The sequence below is a fragment of the Protobothrops mucrosquamatus genome, unplaced genomic scaffold, assembly GCF_001527695.2.
Source record: "Protobothrops mucrosquamatus isolate PMUCROS unplaced genomic scaffold, P.Mucros_1.0 scaffold2515, whole genome shotgun sequence".
NCBI lineage: Eukaryota > Metazoa > Chordata > Lepidosauria > Squamata > Viperidae > Protobothrops > Protobothrops mucrosquamatus.
In genome coordinates, this window is record NW_015388579.1 from 117,884 (window position 1) to 134,268 (window position 16,385).

Below are 16,385 nucleotides of genomic sequence, written 5' to 3' on the forward strand. Positions count from 1 at the left end.
CCGCCAGGTAACATCCGCAACCCCCCCCCCCCCACGACGCCTCCTCGGTTTGCCTCTGGGCATCCAGAGTGCTACTTAAACCAAAACGTNAAAAAGTACCCCCCCCGCGCTGCCCTGAACTGCCCTCTGACTCTCCGCCAGGTAACATCCGCACCCCCCCCCCATGCCGCCTCCTCGGTTTGCCTCTGGGCACCCAGAGTGCTACTTAAACCAAAACGTCCCTCTCCACACACACCCCCCCCCGACTCCCCATTTCCAGATCCGCTCTCTTTCCCCAGAGCTTGCCTCGGACTCCCGTTTCCATGGCTACCCCTCCCCGCGCCCTGCCCCGCCGCTCCGTTTCCATGGCAATTCTCTCCCGCGGCTACGCGGGGCAGGGGCTCTCCGGACCCACTCGCCCTCAGTGCGCACGCGCAGCCCGGCCTAGGCGCTCTCTTCCGCCCGGGCCTGGCATCAGCGAGCGAAGTCAGGGCCGGGATCTGCCCGGGCCCAGGTGAAGGAGTTGGAAGGGTGGGACAAAAAAAAAAAAAAAAAAAAAAGGCAAAGCAAGGGAGGCGCTCTGATCGTCCGTTTCCTCGGTGCCGACCCCGCTGCGTTGCTGAACTGACCCCGCACAGGTATTCATTCGCTTCTGGGGCAGTGGGCCTAGCGCCGGGCCAGCTCCATACCGGACTGGCAATTCGTATAGGCGCCGGGGAGAGGAAGAAAGTCGGACTCCCTTCCCTTCTTTTCCCTTCTGGGCAGCGCTGGCATCCCATTTCCAAGGCTAGATTTCTTTTCCGGGGTCCGGTGGGCGAAGCTAAGGAGAGTCGTGCAGAGATATAAGGGAGCAGCAAGCACTCTTTCCTATATGGGAGAGTTCCCGTATTGGGAAGACCCCGAAGAGAGCGGGAGGATTGCTATGGGGGATCTGGGAGTCTTTGGGGCTTTGCACGATTAGAGGCTTGAGGGATGGTGTAAATATATTAATGTGGTTAAACAGTGGCTGAAATGGTCCTCTGGTATTTAAAGCAGTTCATGCAATCCAGTCTGCCTTAGAATGACAAGGCTGAGCACGAATTTTATCCCTGCTCAGTTACTAAAGTAATTTGCTCCCCCATGTGTAGCTAATGGGACCCCATCCTCAGCCAGCTCAGCCTTTGTTCTAGCCTTTGTCTTTTGTTTTTTGTTTTATATAGCATCACCAACCTATCCTTCCAATACCTGGGCCAGGGCTGGGCAAGAGGCAGCCATGACAAGGTGAGAAAGATGACAATTGAATTTGTACTGGTACCAAACACATTAGTAGAATATATTATTACTTCTTTAGGACTTCCAGCCAGCTGTTCTTCCTTGGTGAAGGCAGGCAAATTGTTTAGCTATAGAGGTGTCCTGTGTAAGTTGTCTGATGGTGATGGATAATTGTTTGAATCTTGGATTGATTATTAATTTAGGTTTGGTAATCCTGTATTCCCACAGCACATCGAAAATGAGAAAGTGACATGTAACTGACAGTCAAGAAAATAATATGTTGCTTACACTGGTATTTTTTTTCTTTGAAAAGACCTGAACATACTGAATGATTTTAACTCTTGGAACCTAACGCTTGAATTACAATTCCTATCAATCCAGAGCATTGGCCATAGGGATTGATGGGAATTGTAATCAGATTTGAAGAAAAGTGGCTGAAGTTAAAATGCTGCTTTTTAAATTTTGCCAAAGATCAGAATTTTGTCACCTATCTCCTTCTTTTCTAGCTCCCCTGTTTCCAGAGTAGTTTACAATGGCAAGAGAAACAGCAGTCCTCGCTCCCCAAGCAACAGCAGTGAGATCTTCACTCCTGCACATGAGGAGAATGTGCGTTTCATCTATGAAGGTGCCAAGGGGGAAGCATTTGCTGCATTTCCGCTAGATCATGGCAAATTATGCCGCCTTCTATCATGTATATTACTTATGTACCACATATCATTTAACAAGTACTGGTGTCATTTTTTCCCCATATTTTATGTTTTTTTTTAAACATAGCCATGAGTTAGTGGAGAAAATTTACTGAAAATGAGACTCTTTAAAAGTCAGAAACATTTATACGTGAATCTAATGTTTGGGATTGACAGACCAGCATTGAAAGTTCTGTATATGAGGTCCTCCTCTAATTGCAAACAGTATGCTTTCTTGGTTTTTTAAATATTTCTTGTAGCGTAAAATCACTGTTAGTGTTTAGGTGGCACATTCAGTCAGAAAGAGCTTCCTTAGTCTGCATATGAAATATTTTCCTATCTTAATATTCTCCCTTTTCTGCAGCCTGGCAATCTGTGGAGCGGGATCTCCGCAGTCAAATGGCGGGTGGTGAACGGGTTCTTGTAGAGGAATATGTGGAGAAGGTACCAAATCCAACTTTGAAGGGTGAGTTTTATACAGTCAGATACTTTCTTTTTCAATTACAAACTTACTGACATCCAGTATAAATTACACATTGTTTTATGTGGGTATGCATTTAAAGATAAATCAGACGTTTCAATGTGTTCTGCAAGTTCATTGCTTAAACTATATAATTTCAGTACTTTGTGATATTAATTGGCTTCTACTTACTGGGTTTAATTTTGTGTGTGCTAGTTGTCTTTCAGATGTACAGATAGTCCAGAGTCATGATACTTTGGCATCTATCTTTTTCTGTTTCAGTTAGCCCCTTTTCTTCCATGAATTATATGCTCCATATTCTTTCAACTACAGCTCAAAGTTCTTCTAGTAATTAACACTACTAGCATTAGCATTAGTAATGAGGCAAATGGATACATAAAACAACATCTTTTATATAATTGGTCCTAGACTTTGAAATTTCCTTCTGTCTTTGGATTTTGGCACATTGTTAACGATGATACTTGAAAATTAATTTGTCTCTTGCTGGTCATTGGTCATAGTTTCATATTATATAATTTAATATCTGGTCTCACTATTAGCTGGGTTAGATGTCTTAGTAATAGAATGGTGGAATATAAGTGTTTTAAAAAAATAACTTTTGGAGGAACAGTTCTTTGCAAATATGCTTATGCAAAAATTGGAGATTCTTTAAGATCTCAAAATCAATTTATTGAATACAAGATGTTGATATTTCTTTTTCTAGCAATAAATATACTGCTATATGCAAATATGTGAGCCCCTAGACAAAATATACTCTTTACAGAACTTCCTTTTGACAAGGTCCTGCTGTCTTCCACTAAAAATGTATTCATGTATTGTAGTGGTTTTCAATATTTTTCACCATCAGCAAAATACTGCACGAAGTTTCCAGGGGAATGGAGAGAACTCTGTTTAAAAATATACACTATGATAACATAGTGACTCTTGTTAGGTCAAGAAAATTCTACCTAGGAATCAATCTAAACTGTGCAACTAGAAAATCTCTAACATAAAAGTGAGCGAGATTTGAATGCATCTTTCAAATGCATATTTGAATTTATGCAATCATCAAATTCATAGAGGTTAGAATTAATGGCTATTAAATCATAAGCAAGAACAAATAACTGTACCTGTCTTCGGGGTTTTAGTTTAAACTCCTGTACAGAGTAGAAAGTTAAACTTAATGGCCTAACTCAGTGATGGCGAACCTTTTAGAGACCGAGTGCCCAAATTGCAACCCAAAACCCACTTATGCATCGTCGAGTGCCGGGTGGGTGTGGCCCCTTGAGTGGGTGTGGCCCATTGGGTGGGTGTGGCCAATTGGGTGGGCATGGCTGCAGTGGTAACGGCAGACTGGGTGGGACTAAAAAGTTCAATCAATCAATTCCAACTTTGCAAGAACTTTTTTTTTCCCACGAGAAGTTGAAATTGACTGATTGAACCTTTTTTCTTTTTTTTTGCACATGGCGGTGGAGGCCTAAAGCGAAAAGGTTTTATAAAACCCAGCTGAAGGCCTAGGACTGGGGCGATGACGCGTGTGCCCACCAAGAGGGCTCTGAGTGCCGCCTCTGGCACCTGTGTCATAGGTTCGCCACCACTGGCCTAACTAATATTATCTAATATCCCAGTATTATGATTCTAGTCCAACATTTTATTTACTGTATAGTAATGATCAAATGAATGCACTTAGGAAGTTCAGAGGAAAAGCATAAAGAATGGCATTTTTCTATATAAACTTTTACTGAACATTATTTTTTCTTGCTTATGATTAATAGCCATTAATTTTAACCTCTATGAATTTGATGATTGCATAAATTCAAATATGTATTTGAAAGATTGCATTTAACCTTGCTCAGTTTTACGTTACGAGATTTTCTAGTTGCACAGTTTAGATTATGATTCCTAGGTGGACATTTCAATTCTTTAAATACATAGTTGGTTGCATTGTTGTGAAGATAGCTATGGATTCTTACACTGAATAGAACTTATAGTGTAGCATACAGATCTTTTAATTAGATGTCCCAGTTATCTATGGCCCATATTAGAATTTAAAGTGTTATTAATTAGGTGATGTTGGGGAATTTAGCCATTTTCTTCTTGCTAAAGTCAGTAGGAATGTTGAAGAAATTAAGTTGGGGAATCTGGAGTTTTATTCTAATTGTTTTTCCTTTATTTTTTTTTTGACAGCATTCAAACCTGTTGACTTGAGCGACCTAAAGCGACGGAACACACAGGACTCTAAGAAATCCTAAAGTGACTTGGGCTGGCCCAGCCCCAGTGTTGGCATGTGGCCACTGGTACATGAATTTGATAACTTTGTGTTGGTTTCCTCCTTAGGTCTGGATTGTGCCTGGGGCTGGCTCTGAATTTCCTAGGAAGGATTGGCTTTCTGCCTTCCCTTCTCAGCATTCCCTGGCCTGGGCTGCCTTTTCTTCATTCTAGAATTGAGCCCAGGAGTTCCTTTTCCTTAGTAAATGACATTTTAATCTGACGATAGCCGAGTGGCTGGCATGTGTCCTGTCTGTCTACATGTGAAATAAGACAGCAGCATTGGGAACCACCAGACCTAGACTCTCCCTAAAGCCCTCTCAAAACCCAGCCCTTCTTAGGGAAAATCTGAGAGGCTGATGGGAAAGAAGCAGCAGTGGTTGTGTAGTCTATTCTGCCAATGCAAACCAGGAGATTTTAGACTGTTAATGCTTGAGCCTTTGTCTGACTCTGAAGAACGAAACAATATTGCTCAGCCCGTTGGTACAGTGACGAAGAAGAACCGAACAACAGAAGCTTCAAGCCCAGGACAGTTTCCCAAGGGCAAACGTTTTGAGATTCAACTGTACCTGGATAAATCTGACTGGTCTCCCTTACCATGTGGTGAAAAGATGGGCCAGATTCTGTGGTTTTTATACCTTGCTGACTAGCATCCCCAGCCAGGGGGGGAGGTGGCATTTCTGAGCTAGCCCCAGAGCCCAGCCCCCGTGCCCCAGCAGGGCTGGGGACAGCCTTAGTGTGTGCTGTTCACCAGCAAGTGGCAGAAGTACCCATGCTTGTGTCTAGCCCAGGCATTGGTGTTGGGGATCCTACCTAAAATAGGTAGGAAAGGGCATGGTGGCTGTTTCTTTCCCTTTGTTATGTCCCCCTTTGAATTGTGTCTGTCTTTAAGGGGTGTTGTAAATAAAACTGTTTAGTCATTTTGACACTCTGTTATGTGAGTTTATCTTGCATTCTTAAAGTGGAATTCACTTAGTTGTCTACTTCTATATTCTTTTTGTGGCCAGTAATAAGCCACAAAAGGTGAATATCTTTTTTTTTCTCTAGTTACTGTAGTGATAATATTTCTATTAGTCTTCCTAATCATTATTTTGTGTTGACCCTGGCTAGTGGCAAACAAAGTCACTATTAGCTTGGTCTTCAGCTAACCAGCTCACCCTCACCTTGTTTGTTGCATCTTTGGTTCTGATGTGGCATACCCTGAAAGAATATTAAGCATCTTCCTTCAAACTTCTATAGCTTGGATAAAGGAACCTAGCAAATATCTGTTTTTCAGGAAGAGTCTTCAGAAGTGTTTCCTGATGCTTCCAAAGTGGAAGCGACTTTATTCTGTTTTGTTCTTCATATTTTCTCATACCTGAGAATAGTGTTTATATCTTGAAATGAAAAAAGTGAGATTATTGAGAATCAAATGCTTATAGGTGCTAAGGTGAAGCAAAGGCTCTTACACAGAGAATATATTATTTCAGCAATGGGGTATTTCCTACCCCTTGGAATATGAAGATAGTCCTCACTTAATAATAGCAATTGGGACTGGCAGTCCTATCAAACAATGTGATCATAAAGTATGACATCACCAATTTATGACAGCAGTTGTGACAGTTCAAGTTGTCATTAACAAATTCTGCATGGTCATTACAGTAATTGCAGAGTCACATGATTGCCATTTGTGACCGCCTGATGGCTTCCCCATTGACTTTGCTTGTCAGGATCTGGCAGTGATGATGACTATGGGATGCTACAATCATCATAATTGTGAGCTGGATGTCAAATGCCCAAACCACCATGACGTGACTAGGGACCTGCAGCAGCTACAACTATGAGGACCAGTCATCTCAGTGCTGTGGTAACTTTGAAAGGTCGCTGAACAAGTAATCATTAAGCAAGGACTACAGTACCTGTATCGTACTGGCTGAGTGTTCAGATTGAGGGATCTTAGCTGGCATTTTAAGAAGGGAGTGAATTGTGTACAAATTCTGTGGCTTAAAATCATACATGCTTTGCAGCAGAATGATGTAAACACATGCATAAGTTTTTGAAAAGACATTTTTTTAAAGTCTTGACAGTTACAAGCCAACATATTGTTGTCCTAAATGGAAGAATGTTTCATTGTATAATCTCAATCCAGGGGACATTTTTGTTTTACGATATTAGTAAAGTTTTTCCTTCGTCCCCAAACTAAATCAGATTTTTAGAATAAGTTGGAGTTCTCATTTGTTTGCTATAGTGTAGATTTTTTCTGCTCACTCCATTTTCCTGTTGGTATCTTCCTAGGAAGTTTGATATTTTATTTTGTTTACTAAGCTTTTTATGTTTGCTTTAGTTGGGAAATAATTGCCTTAGTCAAATAACAACGTAATGGGATGGATGAGAAACCTGAATATGTTTTAGCAAGCAATAAAACTTACATATAAAAGCAGCATGAAGAATTCTAGATCAGAATGCCATACAGACATTTGAAAACATGAATTTTGGATGATTAAATGAACATTTTTCATTTTCTCAATAGTAAATATGATCTCTATAGTCCAGTGGTGGCGAACCTATGGTACGGGTGCCAGAGGCGGCACTCGGAGCCCTCTCTGTGGGCACACGTGCCGTTGTCCCAGCCTTGCCTCCCCCCGTTACCCCCTCCTCTCCAGCAGCCCCCCTGAAGGAGAGTCGCCCCCAAGCATGGCCCACACGAAGCAGCACAGCCAAGGACATGGCAGCCAGGCAGTGTAGACAAGACTCTGCCCTCACACCCCATCATGCAGTTGATGCTGCAGGGTGCGGGCAGAGGGTGTGGCTGCCATAGCGCTGCTGGCTGCCTGGACGATCTGCGGCGGGCCCTGGAGGCGGTGAGTGGTCCTGTGGGCAGGCGGGGCGGAGGATGGGCAGAGCGGCGGCGGGGTAGGGGAGTGGAGTGGGGGTGGGGCCAGTTTTTGGTCACTCGGTCTCTAAAAGATTCGCCATCACTGCTATAGGTCCTTGAAAATCAATTGGTGGTAATGGTTTTGCACTATTGGGGAGAGTATTATGTGGTGATTGCCATGTGCCTTCTTCCATCTCTCTCTTCAAAGATCTTTTAGACAGGATAGCTGTCAAAGGCATTGGTGGAAAAAGGAAGCAGCTCAACAGACTTCCAGAATGATCTTTCTATGCTCCCCTCTCCCTTCAGGGAATCTTTTTCCAGGACATCATGTAATTATTTATCTGAAGTGAAATTTACATCTTACATTGAATCGAAATAGTGAATGTTCCAAGAACATAATACTGCTTGTATTATGTTATATCATACTGCAGCCTCTGATTCGAATAATTTTATGTGTGGAGCAGACTAGAATGGTGCAATTTTTGGGAAGTTTTTCAAAATTTAGATTAAATCACAGTGGTGAGAAATCTAAAATCACACAAAAAAAGCTTTTGACTTTTCATAGTAAGTGTTAGTTACGCGAATGGATTCTGAATCTCTCAGTCTGATTAGTGAGGTGGAATTTAACCAAGGACTGTTGAATTGTATGGAGATACCCGTACTATTTGCCTTAAAGAAAACGTTCGAAAGAAATTGTACAACGGAGAAAGAAGACTGCCTCAAAGTACTACAAACGACAGATATTTAAAATCATTGGTCCATGAGAGGAATCTGGACTGAAGTTTTTCAAAGAGTATGATTACTTAGGAAGTTCTAATGTTTGCTTTCTGGACATTGAGTTCTGTAGTTTTTAACGGCTTGATTTATCTTTGCATTTATGATTTTTTAAATTTTACATTCCATTTCCTCCCTGACAAAAGTGCTTGGATTCTCACATGGAATGACTTAATTCTGGATTACAGATTACAGTCTGACTAGAAATGCTGCTGCAGACAATTCAGTGTGCCTTTATTAGGACAACAATTTTTAAGAAGGGTTGTATTTTCAGTGACTCTGAACAGTGTTGGCCCTGCCCATTGATTTATTTTCACATAAGCCCGCATATTGGCAATGAACTCTTGCTTTCTCCTTCTTTTAAGCAGCTTGAATGTTCAGTAACTTTTCTTAGAACCTTAACTCCTGGATGTGAATGAGCCACTGAGTTGCATAATAAAGTGCCAACACTTTCTTTTTTTTTCTGCTTATACTGTGTTAGAGCAGTGGTTCTCAGCCTATGGGTCGGGACCCCATTTGGGGTCGATCGACCATTTCACGGGGGTCGCCAAACAAGGCTGTCTGCCATTTTTTTTGTCCGCCATTTTTTTTGTCCGCCATTTTTTTTCCCTTTTCCGGCGGGTGCCTTACCTCCCTTGGGCTGGGCCAGCTGGTGGTCTGCCTGCTCCATCTCTGTCGCTTGCCAGCTATGCCTCGGCCGGCGCAGGGGGCGGAACCACGCATGTGCGGCGCTCCCGGGCAGGGAAAGTCCTCGACTTACGACCGGTTGGGTAGTCCTCAGCTTACGACCGGTTGGGTAGTCCTTGACTTATGACCGGTTTAGTCCTCGACTTACGACTGGTTGGGGTCGCGTCATTAAAAAGGTTGAGAACCACTGTGTTAGAGGAATGAGAGCCCTTAGTCTTTATAAATACTTAGTGTCTGTCTAGAGAAGCATCTTTAGCAATATCTTATTGGTTGTTCTGACACAGGCTACCAGTGAAATTGCAACTAATTTTCCACATCTTACTGTTGTAGAACATTTGTTTTATATTCTTTCAGCCATTCATATTAACTGCTATTACATAGCTGTGTGGCTAGTAAAGATACGTACGTCTATCTCCCTGTATTCAATTACATTTCTACTAAGGCTAAAATTGCATACATTTGGAATTTAAAATACAAAAGATATTTGCAATAGTGGTGGATATCTGTAACTCGGGTGTAGGATGAGGGTGAAGGTTCGTTCTCCGAGCTTGTGGGTTGGTTTCTGAACATTTCGTTACAAGGCTAGGTAACATCTTCAGCAGAGTTTAGGGGATGGTCCGTGTCAGTGTTCTGTTTGTAAGGGCTTCAGGTGCGAGTGTGTCAAGGGAGGGTCTTGTGATGGGTCAGGTATGAGTCATCAGTGAGAGGCTTGATAAGAAAGATATTGCAAGTTTGCAGATGAGGAAAATGTTACTAGGCAGTATTAAAGTCAGCTGAGTTGAGTTTTTAAATAATATTTTAATTAGCATTTTGACACTCAAATGTATGGGTTGTCTTTAAGTATAAATAATTAAAGTAGAAGGAGCCAGTTTGGTGTAGTGGTTAAGGCATCAGAATAGGAGACTGGGAGACTTGAGTTCCAGTCTGCCTTAGGGTAGAAACCAACTGGGCTACCTGAAGCCAGTCACTCTCTAGGACAGGGGTAATCAACCTTGGCTCTTTTATGACTCGTGGACCTCAACTCCCAGAATTCCTGAGCCAGCCATGCTGGCTCAGGAATTCTGGGAGTTGAAGTCCACGAGTCATAAAAGAGCCAAGGTTGACTACCCCTGCATCTAGGAGGTAGGAAATGGCAAATCGGTTCTAAAACTTAACCAAGAAAATTGCAGGGACTGCAGGAAAAAAATTGTAGGGAATGAAAAAAATGAAAAAAAAACTGCAAGGGAAAAAAAATCACTGCAGCCCACTCTGTACATTCATGGCCCACATAAATATAGAAATAAAATTAGGGTAGAGCAGATACACAGAGCTACCCCACCTTATTTTGTTACACACACTAAAAAGATAATGCCTCCGATGGCTATTGTGGAAAAGGGGATTGAACAAATTTTCAGAAGCTATGCTATGCATATTTCCTGTGTTTTAAATACATGTCAAAGTGAGCAAGAATGAAACCTGACAGTGGTTGATCAAAATTTATGTGCACCTTTAAGTTTCAGCAATGGAAATCTTCCAACTCAAGCTGATTACAAGTGATTTTTATTTCAAAGTGTCTCACAAATTTATCTCAGAAAGCCACAAGTGGGCTGCTTCCATTAGAGTTACTAACCATCGGAAGTATTAACTTGATCCCTGTTGGGTGTGTCACAGGCATTTTAATAGCACACATGAGACTGATTCTACCACTGGGCCTTAACAAAAACAAGATCAACTTTCATATGGGACACTAATATACCTACCAGGTCTTCCCTAATAGGTAGTGTTCCAATTTAAGCCAAAGTAAAGTCTCCTTTGTGGAGCATATAAAATATAGAAATATAATAGGGAGACCCGGGCCAAGATTTTATCAAGTCCCAAAGCAGATAGTGCTGAAAAGATAAGACTGCAATATTCCAAATTACTAGTCTTTGGTTGGAGAAGAACCTGCCCTGTAAGGTGAGAAGAACTAAGGTAGTTCCCCAGTAGACTTGCTTCAGCCAATGATGAAGTTTTAATTAGGCCCCTAAGATTTGCAATAATTTGGCTTGGATTGCTTCCAAACCTGAAGGCATCTTATTAATACAAAAATGAGTAACACTTGCAGTGGTGGGGTTTAAATATGTGAACAACCGGTTCTCTGTGGATACCACTTCTGGAAGTCCATTCAGGGCCTGGGCAACAAAAAATTAGCTCCTGGTTCTGCCGAACTGGTGTGAACTGGCTGAATCCCACCACTGACCATATGGTGTCAAACCCAGAAGTTTGGCTTTAAATAGTTTAAAAACTGATGTGACGATTGTTTCCAAATTGATCTGCAAATTTCAAGGGACAATTCTGAGGTTCTGCTCGAAGTCTTGTTTGAGTAGACCAGCAAGTAAAGGACTGAACATAAAGACGAGATATTTAAAGGAATTTACCTCCTGCATGAGTTTGCTGTTAATTGTCCTTCTAATTGGGTTCTAACTGGAGAATAGCAGTACTTTTGTTTTGGAGTAATTTATTTTGAGGTGTTACCTACAGCACTAAAATGATAAGAATTTTAAGTCATCTTTAAAGGCTTACTTGTGTTACAGATTGGCTGGCTGCATCATCGGCAAAAAGAATGGGATGATGGGCATGGGAGAAAGGATGGAATTTTGACTTAGCAGACATTTCAATAATACTGTTAATGTAAATATTGAATAATAGTGTGGGGAGGATAGTTTTATTTTATGCTGTTGCTACTAAAAGGGAGTTCAGTTAAATCAGGGGTCTTCAAACTTGGCCCTTTTATGACTTGTGGACTTCAACTCCCAGAATTCCTCAGCCAGCGTACCTGGCTGAGGAATTCTGGGAGTTGAAGTCCACAAGTCATAAAAGGGCCAAGTTTGAAGACCCCTGAGTTAAATCATCAAGAAATATTAACCATTCTTTACTTGAGTGGTTGTGCCTTGGTGTAATAGTATTATTAGCCTAAGAAGACAACTATCTAGTGTTGTAATGCCTAATTTCCTCCAGAGTCATTCTCATTGAATAGAATCAAAGGCTGCCAAAATGCTTTAAATGGATTTAGTACATTCGCCCCCAGCCATTTTGGGAAGGTGATTGGCAGACCATATTTTGCACTTCTATAGCAAGCTTTTGAGGGCCGAGTTATAATTCCCTTTGAGAGAGAGAATAAACCAAAGACTTAACAGTCTTGCTATCTGTATTTCCACAGAGCATTATGATAAAGTGTTATTTTCTATGTAGAATTGGATTTTGTGTGTTTTCCTCTGGTTGCATTCTAGCTATGATATGCGAAGCTTCATTACTTTTATCTCCAATGTATCAAGCAGCTAATCTGGCTCTGCTAAGCAGCCAGTCTCAATTGCATGACCCATGGTGATGAAAGAAAACCAGTCATAAACATTTCATTGGCCTCTGGTGGTGGGTTATTTAATAAGTCTCCCACTCCTGTAGAAATAAAAAAAAACAATCTTAGCAGATAACATTAATCCCGAGATGACATTAATCCCGAAATGTTCATTACCATCATCATCTTTAACAAGCCATAAACCACATCCAGAGTATAAGTTGCTACCTTATGACATTTTGGGATGGTTCCATTTTGGCTTAGTATCCAAAAAATCAGACACACACCAGTGGGCATGTTGAGCCATGCACATGGTTGACACTAATCAGAGGCTCTTCAACATCAAGTCCAAAATCACATATGCTAGCTCAGGTAAGAAGACTTTTGCATCAGAGGGAGCAATATACCTGCAGAATCCTAAACATATCCCAAATGCAAAGATTTAGAATCAGCACTCTGGTGCACTGGAAATCTGAAGAGAAAGATGAAGTTCTTACTGATCATTGCAACCTTCCTCTCCCCACTCTTGAATCTTTGTCAATGTTAGATAGAATTTACCAGACAGGATAGTGACTAAAATGCAGCTCCCTTGCCATCTCAATGGTCCCCTCATCCAAATTTAGATCATGGATGAGTGAGATCTAATTTTGAACTTCCTGGGGTTTAGCAGCAGCATGACAAGGTCAAATTAATAAAACACACAGAAAAAATGGGACAGAAAAGGGTAGAAGGTCTAAAGTGTCTGATCTCAGCTGGCACGTTAATAGCAAAATGCGTATTTTCACAGAGTGTGTACTGATACTTCTCAGCAGGGCTTTTTTTGTCATAGAACGCCCAGAACGGAGTTCCGGCACCTTTTTTGGATGGAACCTTGTAGGGTAGGCAAGGCGGGTTGTATGACGTGTGTGAGTTCCGGCACCTTTTTTTTTTTTTTTTTTTAGAAAAAAAGTACCGCTTCTCAGAGAAAAAACACATAAAAAACACACAACTATTGTGCTACTGTGCATTCCAGAGTTCTGGATTGTTCTGATTCCCAAAAGGAAGGTTTTGCACATACTTACATCCTACCATTATCTTGCGGAAGGGCACAGGAAGTACACAAAAAATTGTGCTTAAGGTTAACCAATTAATTGATCGTTTTTCAGTTATTTTTTAAAACAGACAGATAGCTCAGTTAGCCTTATGGATGCCTAGAGAGGTACTCAGACAGTAGATTAGCCACCCCATTTATTGCAGAAGGGATGTAGCCCCACCCCCATCTTGTTTTATATTGTCTCATCGCATGCATGTATAGGATCATGGAGGTCATCCTAATAGCTCTAGCAGTCTTTACAAGGAGTGGTTTCTACATGATGTGATAGCACAATCCTGTGAGGAAGCATAAAACGCCTTCTTGGTATATGGGGCAATGGAGGGAGTGTAGGATTTAAAGGCTACCTCTATTAATATACTCAGATCTGTTTTCCTCCTTTGACCCCGAGGGCTTAATGCCATCTAAAGTTAAACTTGCTAGAGACATTATTCCTCTTTTTACTTTGCCAAGACTAAACCCAGTTACCTCTGAATCTTTAAAAGCCTTCCCAATTTTCCAATATGAACTGCATAGTTTGACTATTTTCTCCCATGCATTTTAGCAATCTAAAAATTTACAGTGCACTGTTCTTCAATTTTGACAAAACAATTATTCCTAAGTGAAAAGTTTTTTTTTTTAAAAAACTACTTATTATGAGATGTTTACCCAGATGACAAATATTTCTGCATTGTTGTTGATATATTAATCAGTTGACTTGATATCCTGTCCTGTTACAGGAAATACTTCTTTTTTAAAAATGGTGTCCTTTTTTCTTTTAAAGGATGTGGGAAATGGAAGTGGAAAAAAATATTTAAAAGAATGAAATTAAGAAAATAAACAAATGCTGCTGAAAAAGGAAGTTATGTAAACAAGAAGGAGTAGACTTGTCTGACATGTTTAGGAATCTAAAAGTTTTTTTTTTTTTGCTATCTCTATAATTGTCACCATGACTGAAGCTCTTTTTTGATTTATAACCTGCTTTTCCACCATGAGTCTAGGGCAGAATAAGCAGCACTTCCTTCTCCAATGATTTCTCCAAAAGCTTCCATGACTGGGAATGAACTAAACCCGGGTCTCCCTGTTCTTAATTCAACATATTTAACCATTATACTATATTATATTGGCTCTCTTGATAATAGATTATATTACCAACTCAAAATGTAATATTCCTGCCCTCCTAACAAAAACATATACTGTAATATGTTCTTAGAATTGTCCTTTCTACAAAATAACTTGAAAGTGAACACTATTTTTAAATGGATCCAGGAAATTATAAGCCAAATAGCTGAATGTTTATCTGTTTATCTTCTAGATAAACTGATGCAACAACACTATATTAAATTGCCAAGCCTTGAGCTTTAAGGACAACTCTGACTGAAAAATTAACATAACTCTCTGCGAGGGGAAAGCTTAACACGCTGGCTTTTTAGTGATATGATAATGTCAACAAGCATACTTATAGGGTGATCTAATTACACATGATTAGAACTTTCAACAGCAGAGAGTAGGATACACACAGTGGGTTCCCTTAAGGATTTGTGTTTTCCAACTCTTAGTCAATGTTCTGAAGTTAGAAATGAACACTGAGATGGCTACGCTTCATAATGTGGCACCAAACTGTTTTAAGGGTTAAAGCAGAAATAACAAAGAACTTTTATTGTAGGCTTTCCAAAGGCATCTGATTGAACTCTGTAGGAACAGCAATCTGGATTATGTAAATCTGTTTTGGTCTAACAAGCTTATTTTAAATCAACATTCCAAAATAAGATGGGCTGGAGAAAATACATGCCCCTGTTGATAGGATAGGCCCTGTCTGCAGAGTGCCTTTTTCCGGAGCCATATTTTAAACCAATTTTAGTGGAATAGCTGAACCCAAAGGGTGGGATGCTGGAAGGGTGCTGCCTTTTTTTTAGATACCCCTTCCTGTCTCTGCCTTCTGCTTTGGGCAAGTGCTTCAGTAGCTCCTGATGCCACCACTATCTTCCAAAGTGTGCCAATGTATTTGTGTGTCTGTGTCTTTGTGAGAGAGGACTTTTACAACCCTATGCTTTTGGGTTGTGGTGAAAAGGTTAAAAATGGAAATAAATAAATACATGAAAATAAATAAAAGGACACCATTTTGGGCCACATAGCATGAAGACATTGTTGAGAGGAACTCCCCCATTCAGGCTCTTCCAGCCAGGATTCTCACAAGCGGCGCAGAGGAGAACAAATAGAACGTGAAGCCAGCTACTGGAAAGAAAGGTTTAATCACAGAGATTAAAGTTGAGTGACAATTCAGCACGAATCCCCAGCTAGCTAGACAGAATGGTCCTCAAACGTGAGTTCTTATACCCTTTCCTGGTTTCCAAAATTGTCATTTCTGATTTGTGAGTTTAAAATTTGTCTTTTCTGATTTGTTGGTCAGTGTTTATTGTTGGGTTAATTTCTTTATCAATTCTGTCTAAAAAAGTGTTAATCTTTTCTCCAGGAGGGATCTGGTGTGGTTATTTTATTGTTGTGTACCTTTTAGTGTTTCTATTCTAATCCTGTCAATCCTGATTGCTGTCAGCCAGTTCTGCATTCCTGTGGTTTAGACTTGATACTGTGTAGCCAGTGTGTGTTAAGTGTTTGTTTATTTAGCCTCAGGCTGCTGCTGAGTCAGACTAGCTTGTATTGGGTTCTTCCTGTATTTGCCAAGGCTTTTTCTCTTTGGGTGAGGAAGGGGTGTCCTGCTCTCATTATTTCCCCCATTTTGGGCTATCACTGGTGTTTCAGTGATCAGCCCAACTGGTTCATATACTCGGTAGTGGTGGTCAATTTGGCACTACATGAGTGAAGTTTTCTTGCTCTATTCTTTGCCTCTGATGGGAGTTGTGCAGATCTTTAGGCATCTCAACCCTAAAGGAATTAATTGGCATAGGCAACAAAGGAGGACTCTACCTACTATGACTGTGATTATAGTAGCGATGAGAATTTTCAACCAATGAAAGTCTGGTAACGATGAGAAGAGCCAAGAAAGGTCCCAGGATGATTGGTTATGTCCAGTGTTCTGTGCTAGT

The 16,385-nt window shown here is 40.8% G+C and overlaps 1 protein-coding gene across 1 annotated transcript; it reads left to right on the forward strand.

Annotated features, from left to right (window-relative positions):
* The first annotated feature begins 544 nt into the window (after positions 1-544).
* Positions 545-5,570, forward strand: MCRIP1 (MAPK regulated corepressor interacting protein 1). The gene is made up of 5 exons (XM_015825162.1): positions 545-617; positions 1,179-1,239; positions 1,737-1,855; positions 2,281-2,382; positions 4,564-5,570. Exons 2-5 carry the CDS (start codon positions 1,232-1,234, stop codon positions 4,626-4,628), a joined length of 294 nt encoding a protein of 97 aa, XP_015680648.1. The 5' UTR covers positions 545-617; positions 1,179-1,231; the 3' UTR covers positions 4,629-5,570.
* The last annotated feature ends 10,815 nt before the right edge of the window (positions 5,571-16,385 follow it).